Source organism: Crotalus tigris, unplaced genomic scaffold (assembly GCF_016545835.1).
Source record: "Crotalus tigris isolate CLP2741 ecotype Arizona unplaced genomic scaffold, ASM1654583v1 scf7180000017980.1470182205:1502881, whole genome shotgun sequence".
Taxonomy (NCBI): Eukaryota; Metazoa; Chordata; class Lepidosauria; order Squamata; family Viperidae; genus Crotalus; species Crotalus tigris.
In genome coordinates, this window is record NW_024096756.1 from 1,309,846 (window position 1) to 1,325,681 (window position 15,836).

The following is a 15,836-nucleotide window of genomic DNA, read 5'->3' on the forward strand; positions in this document are numbered from 1 at the left end:
TAACCAGCACATCCAGCCTTTGCCCACCTTAATTAGTTTTCAGATTTCTCCCGTGGGTGGAAAGGCTACCTCAGATGTCAATGAAGGGGATAGAAATTGGCCCAATCTTTCCCTTGCTGGGATCATTTAGGTCCCCATATACACAAATAGAAAGAAAAAATTCAGGACAGCTTTCTACCATCTATGCCAGGGGTCTTCAAACTTGGTCCTTTTCTGACTTGTGGACTTCAACTCCCAGAATTCTGGGAGTTGAAGTCCACAAGTCAGAAAAGGGTCAAGTTTGAAGACCCCTGGTCTATGCAAAGATAGTCATTCTTTTTCAATGACAGTATGGAGGGATGAAGGGACATCTTGTGCAGCTTTGGTCTACTTCCTGGAGGCTGTACAGAATGCAACGAGAATCTAATGGGTGATTCCTGGGGCAGAAAGTCGAGCTACTCTCCTAACTCCCCATAGGTCCCCAGGCTGCTTGGAGAGGCCAACCAACAGGGAGATGCAGTGAGCAGAGGAACTGAGGATAATGGGAAATGCCTTCTCATTCTACTGACATACAGCTGTCAACAAAACACCAGGAGCAACATTTCAGTCCTGATTTGGGAGTGGGGTGGGGCTCAGGAGGAAGAAGAAAAGAGAGCTACTCCATGTAATTACCCGACACGGTTCCTCCCTCACCCTCACTTCTGTCATTAAGAGGAACAACCCCAACCAGAGGGGAAAAATATATTTGTATTTGATTTTTATCCCATTTTTATTACTTCATTGGTAACTCAAGGCAGCAAATTGCAAATGTTCTGTGTCGTGTGCTTCTAGATGATAAAGTCTGAGACCTCCCCTCTTTACTACAATGGGCTCAGGTGCTGCAATGGGATCCAGGTGTTTTTGCATTTTGCATGCACGAGAGCAGCATTCAAAACCAGAAGGCAGAACTGAAAGCATCTTGGTTTAGGAATGTTATTATTTAATAGTTAAGATCTTGAGGACAGAGCTTGGTACTTATGGTTTTGACATTCCGCTGGCAATGTAAATAGGAAATACCATTTTGTCCTTTCTTCCTAAAGAGTATGTTGTGCATGCTGATTATATAACGTGCATGAAACAGTGGTTCTTTTTTGCATAGATTTTCTTTTTATTTTTTAATTCACAGTTTTAGGAACCATTTTAACTACAATGCGGAATAATACATCTGAATGTATGATGAGAATGATATCAAAAGAATTTGTCAGCTTAAAAGCGTTTAAGAGGTCCCCAACCTTTTGGGCACCAGGGACCGGTTCTGTGGAAAGAGTTTTTTTCTGCAGGCCGGAGGGGGTTTTGTGTGCTGCCTGCATCCCGTGGATGGGGCTTTCCTTGTTTGTGCGGACCGATTGCTGGCATGCCACAGCCTGGTACTGGTCCCTGGACCGGGGATTGGAGACCCCTGATTTACACTTAAGCTAAACATTGTATTACCATGCCCCTTTATTGGAGAAATGTTTGGCATATTTGGCGCTTTCATATTTGAAAGCCACATTTCTTTTGGCTCTCAAGCCGTATAAAAGCTTGCTCTTGTGCCAATGCTGTTTGAACCTCAGTCCAACCCGTATACCTGGTTTCCCAATGAGGAAATTTTCAGCATCTGGCCTGAACAATGGATAACTCAAATGGCAATGGCAGAGGAAGCAAAATATATGAGAATTTCATTAGGCAGGTAATAAATTACTGCATGACAGCTGTGCTCGGGCACTCAGTTTTTAAGGCGTTCTCTCAAGCTCTTCCATCATCGATCCCTGAAAGCGACTGTTTTCTGGCCAGATGTGAGCATTTCTGATGGCAGAAGAAGAATTCCTCATTAACATCTGGAGGTATTTTGCCTGATGCTGAATCATCAATATCAATGTCTTCCAGAGTTGTTGCTGAGAGTTTTTGTGATCCAAACATGTTTACCCTCCATTCTTTGTTTTCAGGGCTTGTCACGGCGAAGCATTTCACAATCTCAGTGTGACTGGGTTGTGAACATTAATCCTTGTCCAGATATCACAGCGAAAGGAAGAAATATCCTCTCTAGTAGTCCTTGAGGTTATAAAAGAACATTTAAATGACTAAATTAGCATGTTCATATGCGTCATGTTCTTTCAAATTCTTGCTGCCAATTTTAGTAACTGAAAACGGGAACAGAGCCACACTTAATTTAGCTGGAACGGCTCCAAATAGTCATTTAAAAAAGAACAAAAAACACTTCCCTTTTATGATATTTAGGAAATATTTTTTTTTAAAAAAAAAAGCCAATAAAAAATAACATCCCAGTGAAATCTGGTTATATAGTAAGAGGCTATTTCATCTTCAGATTCCTGAATTGTCTCTCTGTTTTTGTTTTAGGATCAGAAATACCACTGAAGATTAATACTGGGTGACCTCAAATGAAGATCCCAAAGCAGCTCTGTTGTGAAGACACCAGCGTATCAAGCCTAGCAATTTTTAACATATGAACGCTACTGGGAAAACCAACCACAAGTTTATTACTCAGCCTATGCCATCCAATAGCATTTAGTGGTAATGAACAGATGTGCTAAGGGGGAGGTTTCTGTGCTAACACACTTGCCAATAAGAGGAGAAAGCAACAATTTCCCATTAAGCAACTGGCAAATTTAGGCTGGGCCAGCCCTTCTCCTCCAGTGGCACAGCCCACTTCCTTCCTACAGGCCAGGCATGGGTGCCAGGGTACATCACCCTCTGATTCCTGTGGCGGCTAAGGCATCTGAAGGGGGAGCAAGGTTAGAGCAGGTGGGGGGGGGGATAAGAAAAAGCTGCAGGATAGCACGAGGAAGAGGAGGGTCAGGATTGCTTCCTACTTTCACTTCGGAAAAAGATTTAGGAAGTTTTGTTTTACAAAATGCTTTGGTGCTTATTAGGATTTGCACTGTGATCTCAGGCATCGTATCTCAAAATAATAGAATCCGTTTCAGTTCAGTTCAATTTTTGGCAATGCACCTTATGAAAATTGTAGGAAGTAGGAGTAGGGAGACAGAAACAGAGAAAGGATAAATGATTTGGTGCATATGCAGTTCTACAGTCATAAGGTACCTTCCTCATTCCTGTTTTATACTTTCAGCAAAATATTTTGCATTAACAAATGGAAAAATTCTATCCAGCAAACCAATAATGATTGTTTACTTCGGACGCCATTCAGTATCTGTCTTGATCACTCTGTTCAGTGGGACACAAAGTCAATGTTTAACTTTCATCCTTCTGATGAAGGTTGGCAAGGAAAGACATGTGATTCAGCAAAACTCTGGTAAGGGCAAGTGCTCTGTTACTCAGCTATAGCCTGTCTGGTTCCCTGGCATTTCTCATCAGCTTTGGTGCTGCTTTTCCTTCTTCCTGATGCTCCAATCTGTTCAATAACTGAAGTTCTTCTTCCTTACCCTCCTACTGTTTATTCATCACTTGATCAAGCCACCCACCAAATCCAACCCAGCTCCTCACAAAGAAGACCAGGCCAAATTGGGAGATTCTACAGAAAGGACTGCAATCCCTCTTGGCTTCTTGCAAGATTCTGAGGAGGCACCACCAAGGCCATTTGGAGAGGACCGACTTGGTCTTTGTCAAAGTAGTACAAGATCAGAAGACATGGAGAAATCTGGCCCATAAAATCGCCAAGAGCTGGACACAACTGAATGGATATGATATCATCATCATCATCATCATCATCATCATCATCATCATCATCATCATCATCATCATCCTGACTGCTTGCAGGCTATGGAATGCCTGGCCACACAACAGTTTTGCTGGCTTTTTTATTTTTTACTGCAGTAGCTGCACTGTACCAACGACAAAAGGCAGAATCTTATAACTTGCAACAATGGCTGAGCCAGCAGGACATAACAGTTATCTCAACTTCCTGCCTTGTGGGATGGAGAGAGTCTAAGGACTTCACTGTGTGAATAGCAGAAATTGTTTGAAGTTCAGAATCACTGATTTTGGCTGAGTCACATCCCTAGATTTCATCTCAGCATGGTAGATAACAATGGTCTTTAATAGAATCTGTTCATACTGTTTCTTATCCTTGGCAATTTATGTAGACATCAGTTCCCAATATTCCACAGCCAACACACTGACTGGGGAATTTTGGGAGTTGAAGTCTGCGTATCTTAAGAGTTGGTAACATTGAGAAACACAGGTCCATACCACCAGGCACCTGGGCATCAAAACCCTGGATGCCCACCAGATACAGAAGATCCTAACTCTCAGCAGCCATCTAGCAATTATCCAGATGTCTTTAGCTCCGATCTGATCTACTTAATATTATTTATCATCTTGATCAAGCATAATCCCATTGCTAGGCAGCAGTGGCCAAATGCTTCCATTATGGCACACAATCTCATGATCTAGCCTGTTAAACTGATCATTAAAAACAATGGAAACCCTAATTAAACTGAAATTCAAGTGGGCGGAACTCTGTCAGTTTTCTTTAATGCTAAATTCTTGTTATAGTGCTTTTACATTCCTATTCCACCTCCGTTTGGAGATGTCATTGTGTAATTTTGAATGGTGTTAACTGTTGAGTGATTTGAGCATTTTGGAAAAGAAGGAATAAAATAGTATAAAATCAATTTTATACTATTTTAAAATAGTATAAAATCAATTTTAAGTTGCTTTGGTTGTATATTGATCAGGAATACCAAGCCTATCCTTTCTCTGATTACATCTTTAGGGGCAAAGAAGAAAAAAGGACATAGGTCTCACCTATGGATATTATTATTATTTATAAAACAGTACTTCTGGTGCGTGGAAGAGATGGGCAAATCTTTACTCAGAAGCTCAAAATGAGGAGGAGTGTATATATTTCCTGCTTGCTGAGAAGCACAGGAAAAGCAGAGACAATTGAAATGAATTATTTGATCACTCAGTACTGAAGGGGGAAGAAAAGCCTGAAATAAATTAAATCCAACTTAAAAGTAGGATTGTTAAATCATTTTTATTTGCAGTATGCTTTCCTTCCCACTATACATACATACTTGAAATCACAAAGTGTTTTTCTTTCTGTTCACACGTAGTCCTCAGCTTACCACCAATTATTTACTTACTGTTCTAAGTTACAAAGGGGCTGGAAAAAAGTCACTTACAATAGGTCGTCATGCTTACAACTGTTGCAACACCCCACGCAACTGGCATGTATTTATTAGGGTTGCCATCTCCCGTCACTGCACATGATCCTTATTTGCAACTTTCCTAGCCAGCTTCCAACAAACAAAGTTAATGGGGGAAGCCAGGATGGCTTAACAACTGAGTGATTCCCTTAATGACCACAGCAAAAAGAGGTCGTAAAAATTGGGCATGATGAACCTCACAATCACCTCACTTAGGAACAGATCTTTCTGATTCCCTTTGTGGTTGTAAATCAAGGATTACCTGCATTTGCTCTCAGTTCTCCAAAGGATCCAGATTACAATTGTATAAAGACAGCTTTCAGGTTTGCAATAGTGCGCATATCTGTAGCTCGGGTGTAGAATGAGGGTGAAGGTTGGTAAGCTTCTGAGCAAGAAGCAGCCAAGAAGTACCAGCACTTCCTTCGTGCCATTCAACTCAAGACTCTTTTTCATCCCTAATGAGCCATATCTTTTAATCCCTAAAAGTACCTCAAACCTCTAACCTAGTAATAATGGAGTGGTCACCATGCTTTGCTGCCTAAGAACAAAAGATTTTTTTTTTAAAAAAAGAAAGGAAGCAAACACCCAATCCCTAGCCTTGTGTTGCTCAGTACAGCCTGAAACTTGGCTCTTCTAAAGCTTTCCATTGTGGACAACAGATCTTATTTGCCTAAAAGTCACAGGAAAAAAAAAAGACTGATGATATTTCTGCAGACTGGTTCACTGAACATTCTGGGAAAGTGAAGTTAAATGGGCCATAAAAATGTTGCTTAGAAGAAAGCGGCAGGAGTTGATGAAATACAGCAGAATTATTTGAAATCGTACCAGATGAGGCAGTTAAAGCAATACATGTGGTTTGTCAGCAGGTACAAAAAACACGGCTGTGGCCATGGGCCTGGAACAGATCAATTTGTATCCCACTCCGAAAAGGAAACCACTAAAAATCTGAGCAATTTCACTTATTTCATGGGATAGTAAGGTAATGATCAAGATTTTGCGCTCCGGACTTCTACAATACACAGTGCCAGTTGGATTCTAAAGAGGTAGTCCTGAGACAACTTTGCTGATGCCAGGTGGACAACAGAAAAGGCAAAGGAATTCCAAAAAAAGAGTACAGCTTCTTACTAGGTAGACGACTACATGTTGTGGGATAGACTTTCAAAACCTTCTTATTTGTCTGCTGAGGACCTTGTATGACCACCAAGTTCAGACCTGGGAAAGGAATGTAAAACAGCTCTGTGTGGCTTCAGGCTATCACTGATGACATAACATGAACTCAAAGAAGCAATTAGTGACAGATAGTCTTAGGGATATGATGTCCAGTGTTTCACAAAAAGTGACAAAGGACTGAACAATTGCAGTCCAGATTTGGTATCAGAGTGGCATACCAACAGGCAAGATAGGGGCAAGGAATATTATTATGCCTGTACAATGAAGCTGATTTGAAGCCTGGTTCAGAAAAAGAGAAAATTGCGAGTTAAGGATCAAAAGAAAAAAAGAAAGAAAGAAAAAAGCAATCCTTATTACAACTGCAATCCTTGGGAATTTAATATGAGCCAGCTTTTTGGCTATCAGTGCCTTAAACTTTGTCTCAGGTTTAAATCTCTTCAATGTGTGATTCACCTGTAGCATAAAGCTTCCCTCTGTTCAGCTCCACCAATTTTCAGTAATTCACTATTTTTTTTAAAAAGAAGATCTATAAATAGGTATTTTAGAAGCATCAAAATATTTAATTTTAAATTAAAGTTTGTTTTAATTTATAAAGTATTTGTTAAAACAGGTAAAACCTGAATACTGCTAAGTAAAATTTTTTTTAGGAAGGATTCGTCTCCTCCATCTTGGATGTAAAAAAAGAAGAAGAAGAAGAAGAAGAATTATTCTGAACAGCAGAATGGCTTAAGTAATCGTTCTACTTTTGTGGCTTTTCAAAGGGATGTAAATGTAAAATTATCTCCTAGCTTGGATAAACTCTCAAGTCTTCAGATTGTTAGAGGTGTAGTCTGTCAAGAGATCTTGCTGAAAGAACGACTGCATTAAAGTTATTCACATCCAAGTAATTTTAATATCACTAAAGAACATCCCTCATTTTAAAAAAGCCTCACATAATTAATGGAATGAATTACCAAGGGAAGTTATGTCAGTTGTACCACACTGTTTGCTTCTGGTTTACAATCTTGAGAGAAAAAATATAATTAACTACTGCACGGACACAGTGGGGTTCTCCTACATTCAATTTCATTCTTGTTAACTCAGAGGAACAATGAAAATCCGTAATTAGCACAGAAGCAGCGGGAACACAGTGGCTTTGGCTGGGATTTGGCCTGTAATATTTTCTGCATATAATGTAATGTTAGCTTCAGGACACCATTTTTTTTTACAACCAGGAGAGGGCACTCTTTAAATAAAAACAGGGGAAACAGTACAAAATCAGAAAATATGTTTCTGTTGCACAGATATGGTACTTCCTTTCTTCATGTCCCAATATTGAAAATGGAAACAACAATATGTCATTTTAAAAGCCAAAATCTAAATATAATCTGTATATACTGGATTTTATTTAAGAGCAATAATTAGAACCAATACAAACTAGATTAGAATAGAGGAAACAAAAAAAAAAAAAAAGAAAAAAGAAAAATGACAGGAAAAGCTGAAAGTGCAATAAGAAGAGAAAGTAGAAAAAAGAGAGTCATAAAGATTTATAAGTTACAAAGAAGTAGCTTCCAATATTCTTCACAGCACACAATTATACTTTAACATCTCTCTAAAGTAAGATTGTGACTCTCTTCTTTCTACAATCTATCCTGTCTAATAATTGAAATCATAAACTACGTTCATTTTTTTCATTTTTATACAAAAAGCCCATAAGAGATTTTCAGTTACCAATAAATATAGCCATTGACCAATCATCTAATCAAAGACTTGGGAAGAGTGTTTTCCCAAAAGCCAAACCTTTTCATAATAAGAATAGGCTACTGGGATCCTCTGTACTGCTAAGCTCTTATGGAAAATTATTATGCAGGCAGTCCTCACTTAACAACCTAAAGTTGAACTGTTGCTAATGAAGTAGTCACCAAGTGGAGAATTGCATAACCATGGAGATTCTCAGTCATCCAGGTCATGGGTTTCCCAAAGGCGCTTTGTCACGAGGCAACTGGACTTTCTTTTTTCTCTTCGAAGACGTTTCACTTCTCATCCATGAAGCTTCTTCAGCTCTGACTGGATGGTGGGGAATGGAGGGATTCTCTTAACGGGGGGGGGGGGATATGATATCATCTATCTCCAATATATAACAGTCTTTTCAACAATTCCAAGAAGGCTCCACACCCATTTGTACTACTCAGGTGACCCTGATGACACAGATAAGCCTCCAGGTGGCATCCACGTCTCTCTAAAAGAATATAGATCCATCCATTCCCCACCAACCAGTCAGATCTGAAGAAGCTTCTTGGACAAGAAGCGAAATGTCTTCAAAGAGAAAAAAGGAAATCCCGTTGCCTCGTGAAAAATGTCCGTTTCTTCTGGAGAAGATACCCGACTATTTGGTTCCACACCTTCTGCTTTTGTTTGTCTCCTAACCACTCTCCCACCCTTTGGAATGCTTGAATGCCCACTTACTGTCTCCTGCACATCGAGAGCAATGTGACGACACCAGCAGATGGGCTGGGAAACTGTAGGGGATGCTTACAGTACTTTCTTGAAATCTCTTCTTCTCTATGCTCTGTGCTCTCTGGGAAGGGAGGTGGGTAGGAGAGAAAAAATGATATCTGTCGGTAATCTCTCCTCTGCCTAGTCCAGGGGTAGGCAATCTTGGCTCTTTTATGACTCGTGGGCTTCAACTCCCAGAATTCCTGAGCCAGCATGGCTGGCTCAGGAATTCTGGGTGTTGAAGTCCACGAGTCATAAAAGAGCCAAGGTTGCCTACCCCTGGACTAGTCCTTTCCCACTTTCAGTGCTGTTGCATTGCTTTTGATGAGTAGAAGAGCCAGCGACTTAGTCTATTGAAATCCCTGTCCAGTCACTCCACTCTGCTACAGCGTTGAAATTTTTCTTAGTTCACAGCACAGAATGTCTGGCTATGTTACACCTATTTCCAGGTCTCATTCCAATACAACACCTATTTATTTATTTATATCCTGCCTTTATTATTTTTTATAAATAACTCAAGGCAGCAAACACACCTAATGCCCCTTTCTTCTTCCTCCCCCCCCCCCCCCACAATAACCACCCCGTGACATGAGTTGGGCTGAGAGTGTCAGCTGAATTTTCTGTTCTCCTCCATTCCTTCTTGGGACATTTGAGGAGGAACTCTGAAGCTTCTTGGAAGAATTTGAAAGAGAACAAGCTATTAAACAAAAATTGTGGTTTACACAAGCCGTAGTTAATTAATGAGCCCATCTATTTGATGATATTGCACCATTTGCGAGCTATACAAGTATTAACGTAATTAACTTTTTATTATATGCAATCCAAACTGGGAACTGCAGCTTTACTGCAAGCCAAACTTTTCAGCCCAACCCACCTCACGTAGTAGCTGTTGTGGGGAAAATAGGAGGAAGGAGCATGAGGTATTTTTGCTGCCTTGAGTTATTTATATAAATAATAAAGGCGGGAAACGAACAAACAAACCTGTGTTCCTTTTCATTCAAAACTGACAGAGAGATCAGCCTGAGGCCATGATAGCAGCACATTTGACCAGTTACATATAGAGAATGCCAGATTGGAGATGGAAGGTTAAATATTGTACTGGCATCTGACTTCAGTGATGTCTATTTTTTCCTCTCTAATAATTGATCAGTACACATTAGCTTTCATTTACAATTCCACACCAAGATTCTAAAAATTAACACCATTAGCTTGGGACTAGGACCTGTTTTAATAATCAATTAGTGATGAACTTTAAACTGGTGTGTACACATGCATGTTTGCATCTTAGGCACAAAGACGTATTTCAACCAGATAGACAAAGAGTGTATAGGTGGAGCTGAAAGATAAAGACAGTGGAAATAGTGAAAGCCATGCTTGGGCCACATTCCAACCTCTGCACATTTAATACAATGCTGCTCTTGTGATAAAGGGCTTTAAGTCATACATTTAAGCATGGACAAAATCTAGGTATCATGTTGTTCTTTCCGACATTCAAGATGATATTGTAATACTGTAATATCAGTTAAATTTCAATCCTTCTTCTTTTTTTTTTTTTAACCAAATACTTTTAAAATGGCCGTTTCTTTCCTGGGCCCAAATATTCAAACTACACCAGAAATTCTAAAGTGCAGGTAGAATTGTTCTGCTTATCCCAAATTTAATAGTTATTTCTATTGTTAATCATGTAACCAAAACACACTGATTAAAAAGCGGGTTGTTGATTCTATTGAGTAGGACATTCCTGATGCAGTGCATTTATTGCACTGGCTTGCATGTATGAATATATTATAAATATAAATATAATATGGAAAAGCAACTAAATTAAAAAGCGGGATGAGGCTTTTGCATTGCCTTCAGTCTGCTTCCCACAGATCTCTCCCCTGGTTAATCAAGGCAAAATTCAGGAATGTTAGAGATATGCCATGAATTTTTCAATGACGGCTTACCTACAGCCACAGCATTTCTCTGTTGCACATTCCCAGTGCAGTGCCTTTAATGTTAAACATCTCTTCAGCAGCTTTTGGGAAAATTCATCCTACAAGAATCTTTATGAGATGAGGGTCATACATTTTACTGTATTTGAGGTCAGGACAAAACTGAGACATGCTCCATTTTGGCCAGTCAACCTGTCCAATTCTCTGAGAGAATGGCTAAAGACAGGCCCCACTCAGATAGATCATGATGTGGTAGCTATCGAAGGTAAAGCTTGTGGTGAGGACACATCGCCTCAGTTTTCTTGGTTGTAGTCTGGAGAACCCTTGGTCCTTCAAAGCAGAAGTCCCCAACCCTGGCAACTTTAAGACTTGTGGACTTCAACTCCCAGAATTCTTCAGCCAGCCATTCTGAGAGTTGAAGTCCACAAGTCTTAAAGTTGCCAAGGTTGGAGACCCCTGCTTCAAAGGACAATCAAGAAGCAATCTGAATGCAACTTCATTCCTGCTATGTTGCTCCCTCCCACACCATCACTTTCTCCAGTAGGGGAAAAAAAATGTATTGGGACACGGTAGCAATTCAATCATCCTGTGGTTCTTTGTCTCACCTGCAAAACTGCCTGGAGTGATTCATGTTGGGGCCTGCTTTAATATTGCCTTTCTCTGGATCGTAGATGGTGGTTGCTCGTGCATAAGCTCCTCCAAGGATAAAGATGAAACCATTGAGAGTGACTGCAGGAGCGTATTTGTTATCTGTCAATGGAAAAAGCAACATTGAGCTTGGTTACCAGGGTTGGAACTAGAATCAAGCTTCTCATTTATGCATCCCCCTTATTTAAAGATCGGTCACGTTTCTTGAAATCTCCAAAGGCCAGCAGAAGAAAAATGAGGAAATATTTTAGCTGCTGTTCTTATTGTGGATTGTGTTGTTCATCCCTAAACTTCTGAAAGGCACTTTTAAAAGTTCGTGGGTCTTCCCCACTCTTAGCACACAGTGCCTGTAATCCAACAGCACTGTCACTTCCTATATTGGCATGTATTCTTGTGTCTTCCCCAAAAAAGTATGGCCCTCGTAAAACTGAAACGATCCGCCAAATTATTTCAGACATGGAAGCGCAGCCCATTTTTGAGAGAAGAAGATTAGTTTCTAAAGCAGCATAATCAGATGGTGTTAGATATTCCACACTTAGTTTTGAGGTGAATCGATATTCTAGCCTAGCCTCTTTTGATCCGTCTCTTTTCTTTTTATCCTTATATACACAGCAGGGAACCACATACTGCAGAACAACTTTTTCTCAACCTGTCTGACCCTGGATTATAAAGGGTTACAATTCTGATAATCTGTCCTTATGGGAATTAAGGAAATATGGAAAATACTGCAATGGGGCACATGACAAAAGTTGAAGACATATTAAGCGTTCCCCAATCCTTTCTCCTCTGATAGTATCAAAATACAAATTCTTCTGTTTGTAGCTGACATGGAGTACTAGCTGCCAATTTTTAAGACCTGGTCCTCCATGATCACTGGAGCCTTAACACAAGACATCTGCAAGCCAACAGATACAATCTACTTGTTGTCACACTTAATCCAGCATATTATGTTACACAATGTACACTTTTTTGGGGGGGGATCTCACTACAGATTAGCAAAATAGACACAGCTCTGTTTATTATGCACATTAACATCCGTTCTTTTCCATGTTGTTCAATGATGAAAATAATTGAACCAGTCTAAGAAAATATTTCCCCCGACTGCTGTTCACCTTAATTTTTTTTTGTTTGTGCAAAGTGTGAATAATTGAACTGACTAGAGATCAATTAGAACTCAGTTGACCTCTTACAGTCAGGTTACATGTTAAAATTTTGTATAAACTCTGCACACCTGTGCTTTAATATTAGCCATATGCTTTGGGAAAGACAGATGTGAGCACCTCACCTTTTCACATTCAGTTCCCACGTCACAGTACATTTATATGTGGGCATGAAAGGATTTGTCCTCCCTCCATCCACAAAAATCTCTGCCTAAAATTCATTTTTAAAATATCTCACTTTCTCCTGCTCCCTTATGTATCATTAACTTTAGGTCTCAACTCCCCCAAAGCAGAAAGAGTTACCTGAAAAGGAAAATGAAGTTAAAAAGATAACACCCAAACTAGATAATCTACCCTGCAACTTTAATATCATTTAATCTGTATTCTTTAATACAGTCTTTTGAAATCTGTACTCTTTGAGGATGTTGATCTTCTTCTGTCACTCCTAGCCAGCACTGGAGTCTAATACATCTGTAGAGGTACCAGATGGAGAAATCCTACTTTTAACTATCCTTTTAAGAGAAAGCTAATTGTCCAAACCAGGGGTAGGCAACCTTGGCTCTTTTATGACTCGTGGACTTCAATTCCCAGAATTCCTGAGCCAGCCATGGCTCAGGAATTCTGGGAGTTGAAGTTCACGAGTCATAAAAGAGCCACGGTTGTCTGTCCCTGGTCCAAAGAGATAAAAAGCAAGTCATTTGTCAGCCTTTTTCTTGAGGAAAACATTCCTTCTGGTAGATACCACCAAGTATTGTAACTTCTCGTGCTTGGAAAATTAAAGTGTGGTTTTGCTACTGATGCAAAATATTATTTGGATGTGTCCTTTCCCTATATGCTGATTACATTTCCATAGCTCCTTTCATGGGGCCATTACTTTGCAAAATATGTATTAATCTAATAAAGAAACATTAACCTCAAAAGCCCAGAGGGATATTCTTTTGGGTTGTATCAAGGCAGAAATACATAAGCTCGCCAGAAGGTTGATGCCCTGCTGTGGATATCACCTTGTGGTATAAAGAAATGTCCCACTTTGAGGTTTTAATAGCAGAGTTTTGCTTTTGTTTCTTCTGAAGAGTCAGCAGTTTCTCAGATCTCTTGCAGAAGAATCAGCATTATATTGTGTGCTTTCTTTTTCATTTTTTTCCCCTACAGTGTAAATTTATTGTGTTTTTAATGACCCATCAAAAATAGTTACACTTGTTTATTTTTCTGAACCAAGTTCTTTTTTGAAATTTTAGGGAGAGGAATATTGCATAAGTGGTCACTGATCTGGGTTTTTAGACTGTCCTATTGAGCTGTGGATGCTTATCAACACTTCAGTGATCATTTTATCTTAAAAAAGGGAAGGGATGAACATTTTAAATCAGTAGAGCACTCACCTGGCGCTCCCAACAGATAGCTTTCAGGGACCATTATATTAATTATCCCCTCCAGCTATCCTAAGCAAACACCCCTCTGTTTTGGGTGGCAACAATTCTGTCCTTTTTTTTGATCTGTAGCAATAGATAATATTGCAGCATAACTATGTTTTATTTTATCCATAAAGGGCTAGAATTTTACAATAAAATCCGAATCAGAACACAGAGCACATCTCCAATCATCAAGCATTTGTCAACCAGGAGGTTGATGGATCAAGGGGCTGTGTTTAAGATTAAATCATTAAGAATAAAAACTAATATTTTAAAAATAATGAAAAAATAATATGTGAAAAAGGGTAGCGGCTATAAACTGAATTAGAAGATACATCTCTACATAAAGGCTGAATGACATTGGATAATCAATACAGTCTTTCACAAGATAATACCTCTCAATCATCAGGTTGATTATTTGTGAATCTGAACATGTGGGGTCTGTCTTGCATACCAGCTTTGTTGTCCACTCTATAAAATACATTGACTACACTGAATACGGAATAAAGCGAGCAGAGTTTTCAACATGTCCCCCAATTGCATCTACCTCCATATTCCAAGCTACCTCTAATTATCTTTGCAGTACAGCTGGGGGGGGGGCAGGTTGTATAAATTCACAGATGCCATTTGGAGAACTATAATTAACCACAGGTTAATAATTAGTTCTTCTTCTCTGGGTTATTTTTGGTTCATGCATGTGGATCCTGTCCACTTGGAAACTGTCCTATCTGTAAACAAATCACTAGCCTACAAGGACAGATCATTTACCTAGGGTCTGTAATCCGTGCTCTTCGGGCAGAAATTAGGTGTCCAGTTCAGCCCCTCTACTCTAGTAAGCCTCCGTGCTATCAGCACCCTTTACCACAAAGATCCTGCAGGAGGAGGGCAGTGTGGACCACCGTGGGATCTGGCAGGGTGAGAGCTGTGAACCATAAACACAAAGCTTTCGCTGTGTCCCTGCACAACAGTTACAGTGCCCTTGCTGACCTTAATAGGGACATTAAGGAGACAGGTAAAGGTATTTGTGAAGATAACTCAAATAAGCAGGGGATTGTGGTCTGAGATGAAGAACTAGATTTTGACAGGGAGAAGTGTGAATCAGGTATTGCACATCAGTCATGCAAGAATAGAAAGGCTCCCAAAAAGAGAAGCTACCTTCTGGTAGGTGATTCAATTATAAGGGATGTAAATTTAGGAAAGGACACAGAGGCTTTGAAAGAGGTCAGGTGTCTTCCAGGTGCTACTGCCAGTAGGGACAAGAAGCGTATTTCTAAAATAATCAAGAATGGCAGCAAGGACTGTGATGTGGAGGCTATTGTACATCTTGGCACTAATGATCTGTCCCAAAAAGATGTACTCTCTGTGCAGAATGATTTCCAGAGCTTGGGGAAGGAACTTAGCAGAATAGGCTGTAGGCTTACTTTCTCAGAGGTTTTACCAGTGTATAAGGAGCAAAACGGAAAAGGCCAGCGCATAGCACAATTCAATATGTGGCTAAAGGAGTGGTGTAAAGGGGAAGGCTTTGGATATATTAGTCACGATGTCAGTAGCTGGTCCAATCAAAAGATGTACAAAAGAGATGGTTTGCATCCATCAAAAAAAGGGACTGAGTTACTCGGCTATAAATTCACAGATTTTCTGGAGGGAAATTTAAACTAACAGCGGGGACAGGGAGTTAATTGATACGGAACAACCCTGTCCCCGGCAATTTAAAAACTATAGGGCTATCAGTGCATGTAGCATAGATGTGTGTGTGGACAAGAATACCAACCTTGCTATCAAGCAAAATGAAGCCTCTAATAGCGAGTGCCACATAAAGTGCACTAACCAAATAGGTGGTAAGACAATAGGGGAACTCAGGCACCACACAGGTTATGTAGAAAGGAAACACAGGGCCACCCACAAAGGACT

The 15,836-nt window shown here is 39.9% G+C and overlaps 1 protein-coding gene across 2 annotated transcripts in view; it reads right to left on the minus strand.

Moving 5' to 3' along the window:
* KLHL29 (kelch like family member 29) overlaps window positions 1-15,836 on the minus strand; it is a 155,599-nt gene that overhangs the window by 2,853 nt on the left and 136,910 nt on the right. The window contains exons 10-11 of one of the 2 annotated variants that reach the window (XM_039345891.1): window positions 11,314-11,458; window positions 6,255-6,341 (exon numbers count right to left, since the gene is read on the minus strand). In XM_039345891.1, the coding sequence (XP_039201825.1) occupies window positions 6,299-6,341; window positions 11,314-11,458 (188 nt within the window). In that variant the 3' untranslated portion in view covers window positions 6,255-6,298. The remainder of the gene's footprint in view (window positions 1-6,254; window positions 6,342-11,313; window positions 11,459-15,836) is intronic. The other variant, XM_039345890.1, reaches the window with a different exon arrangement.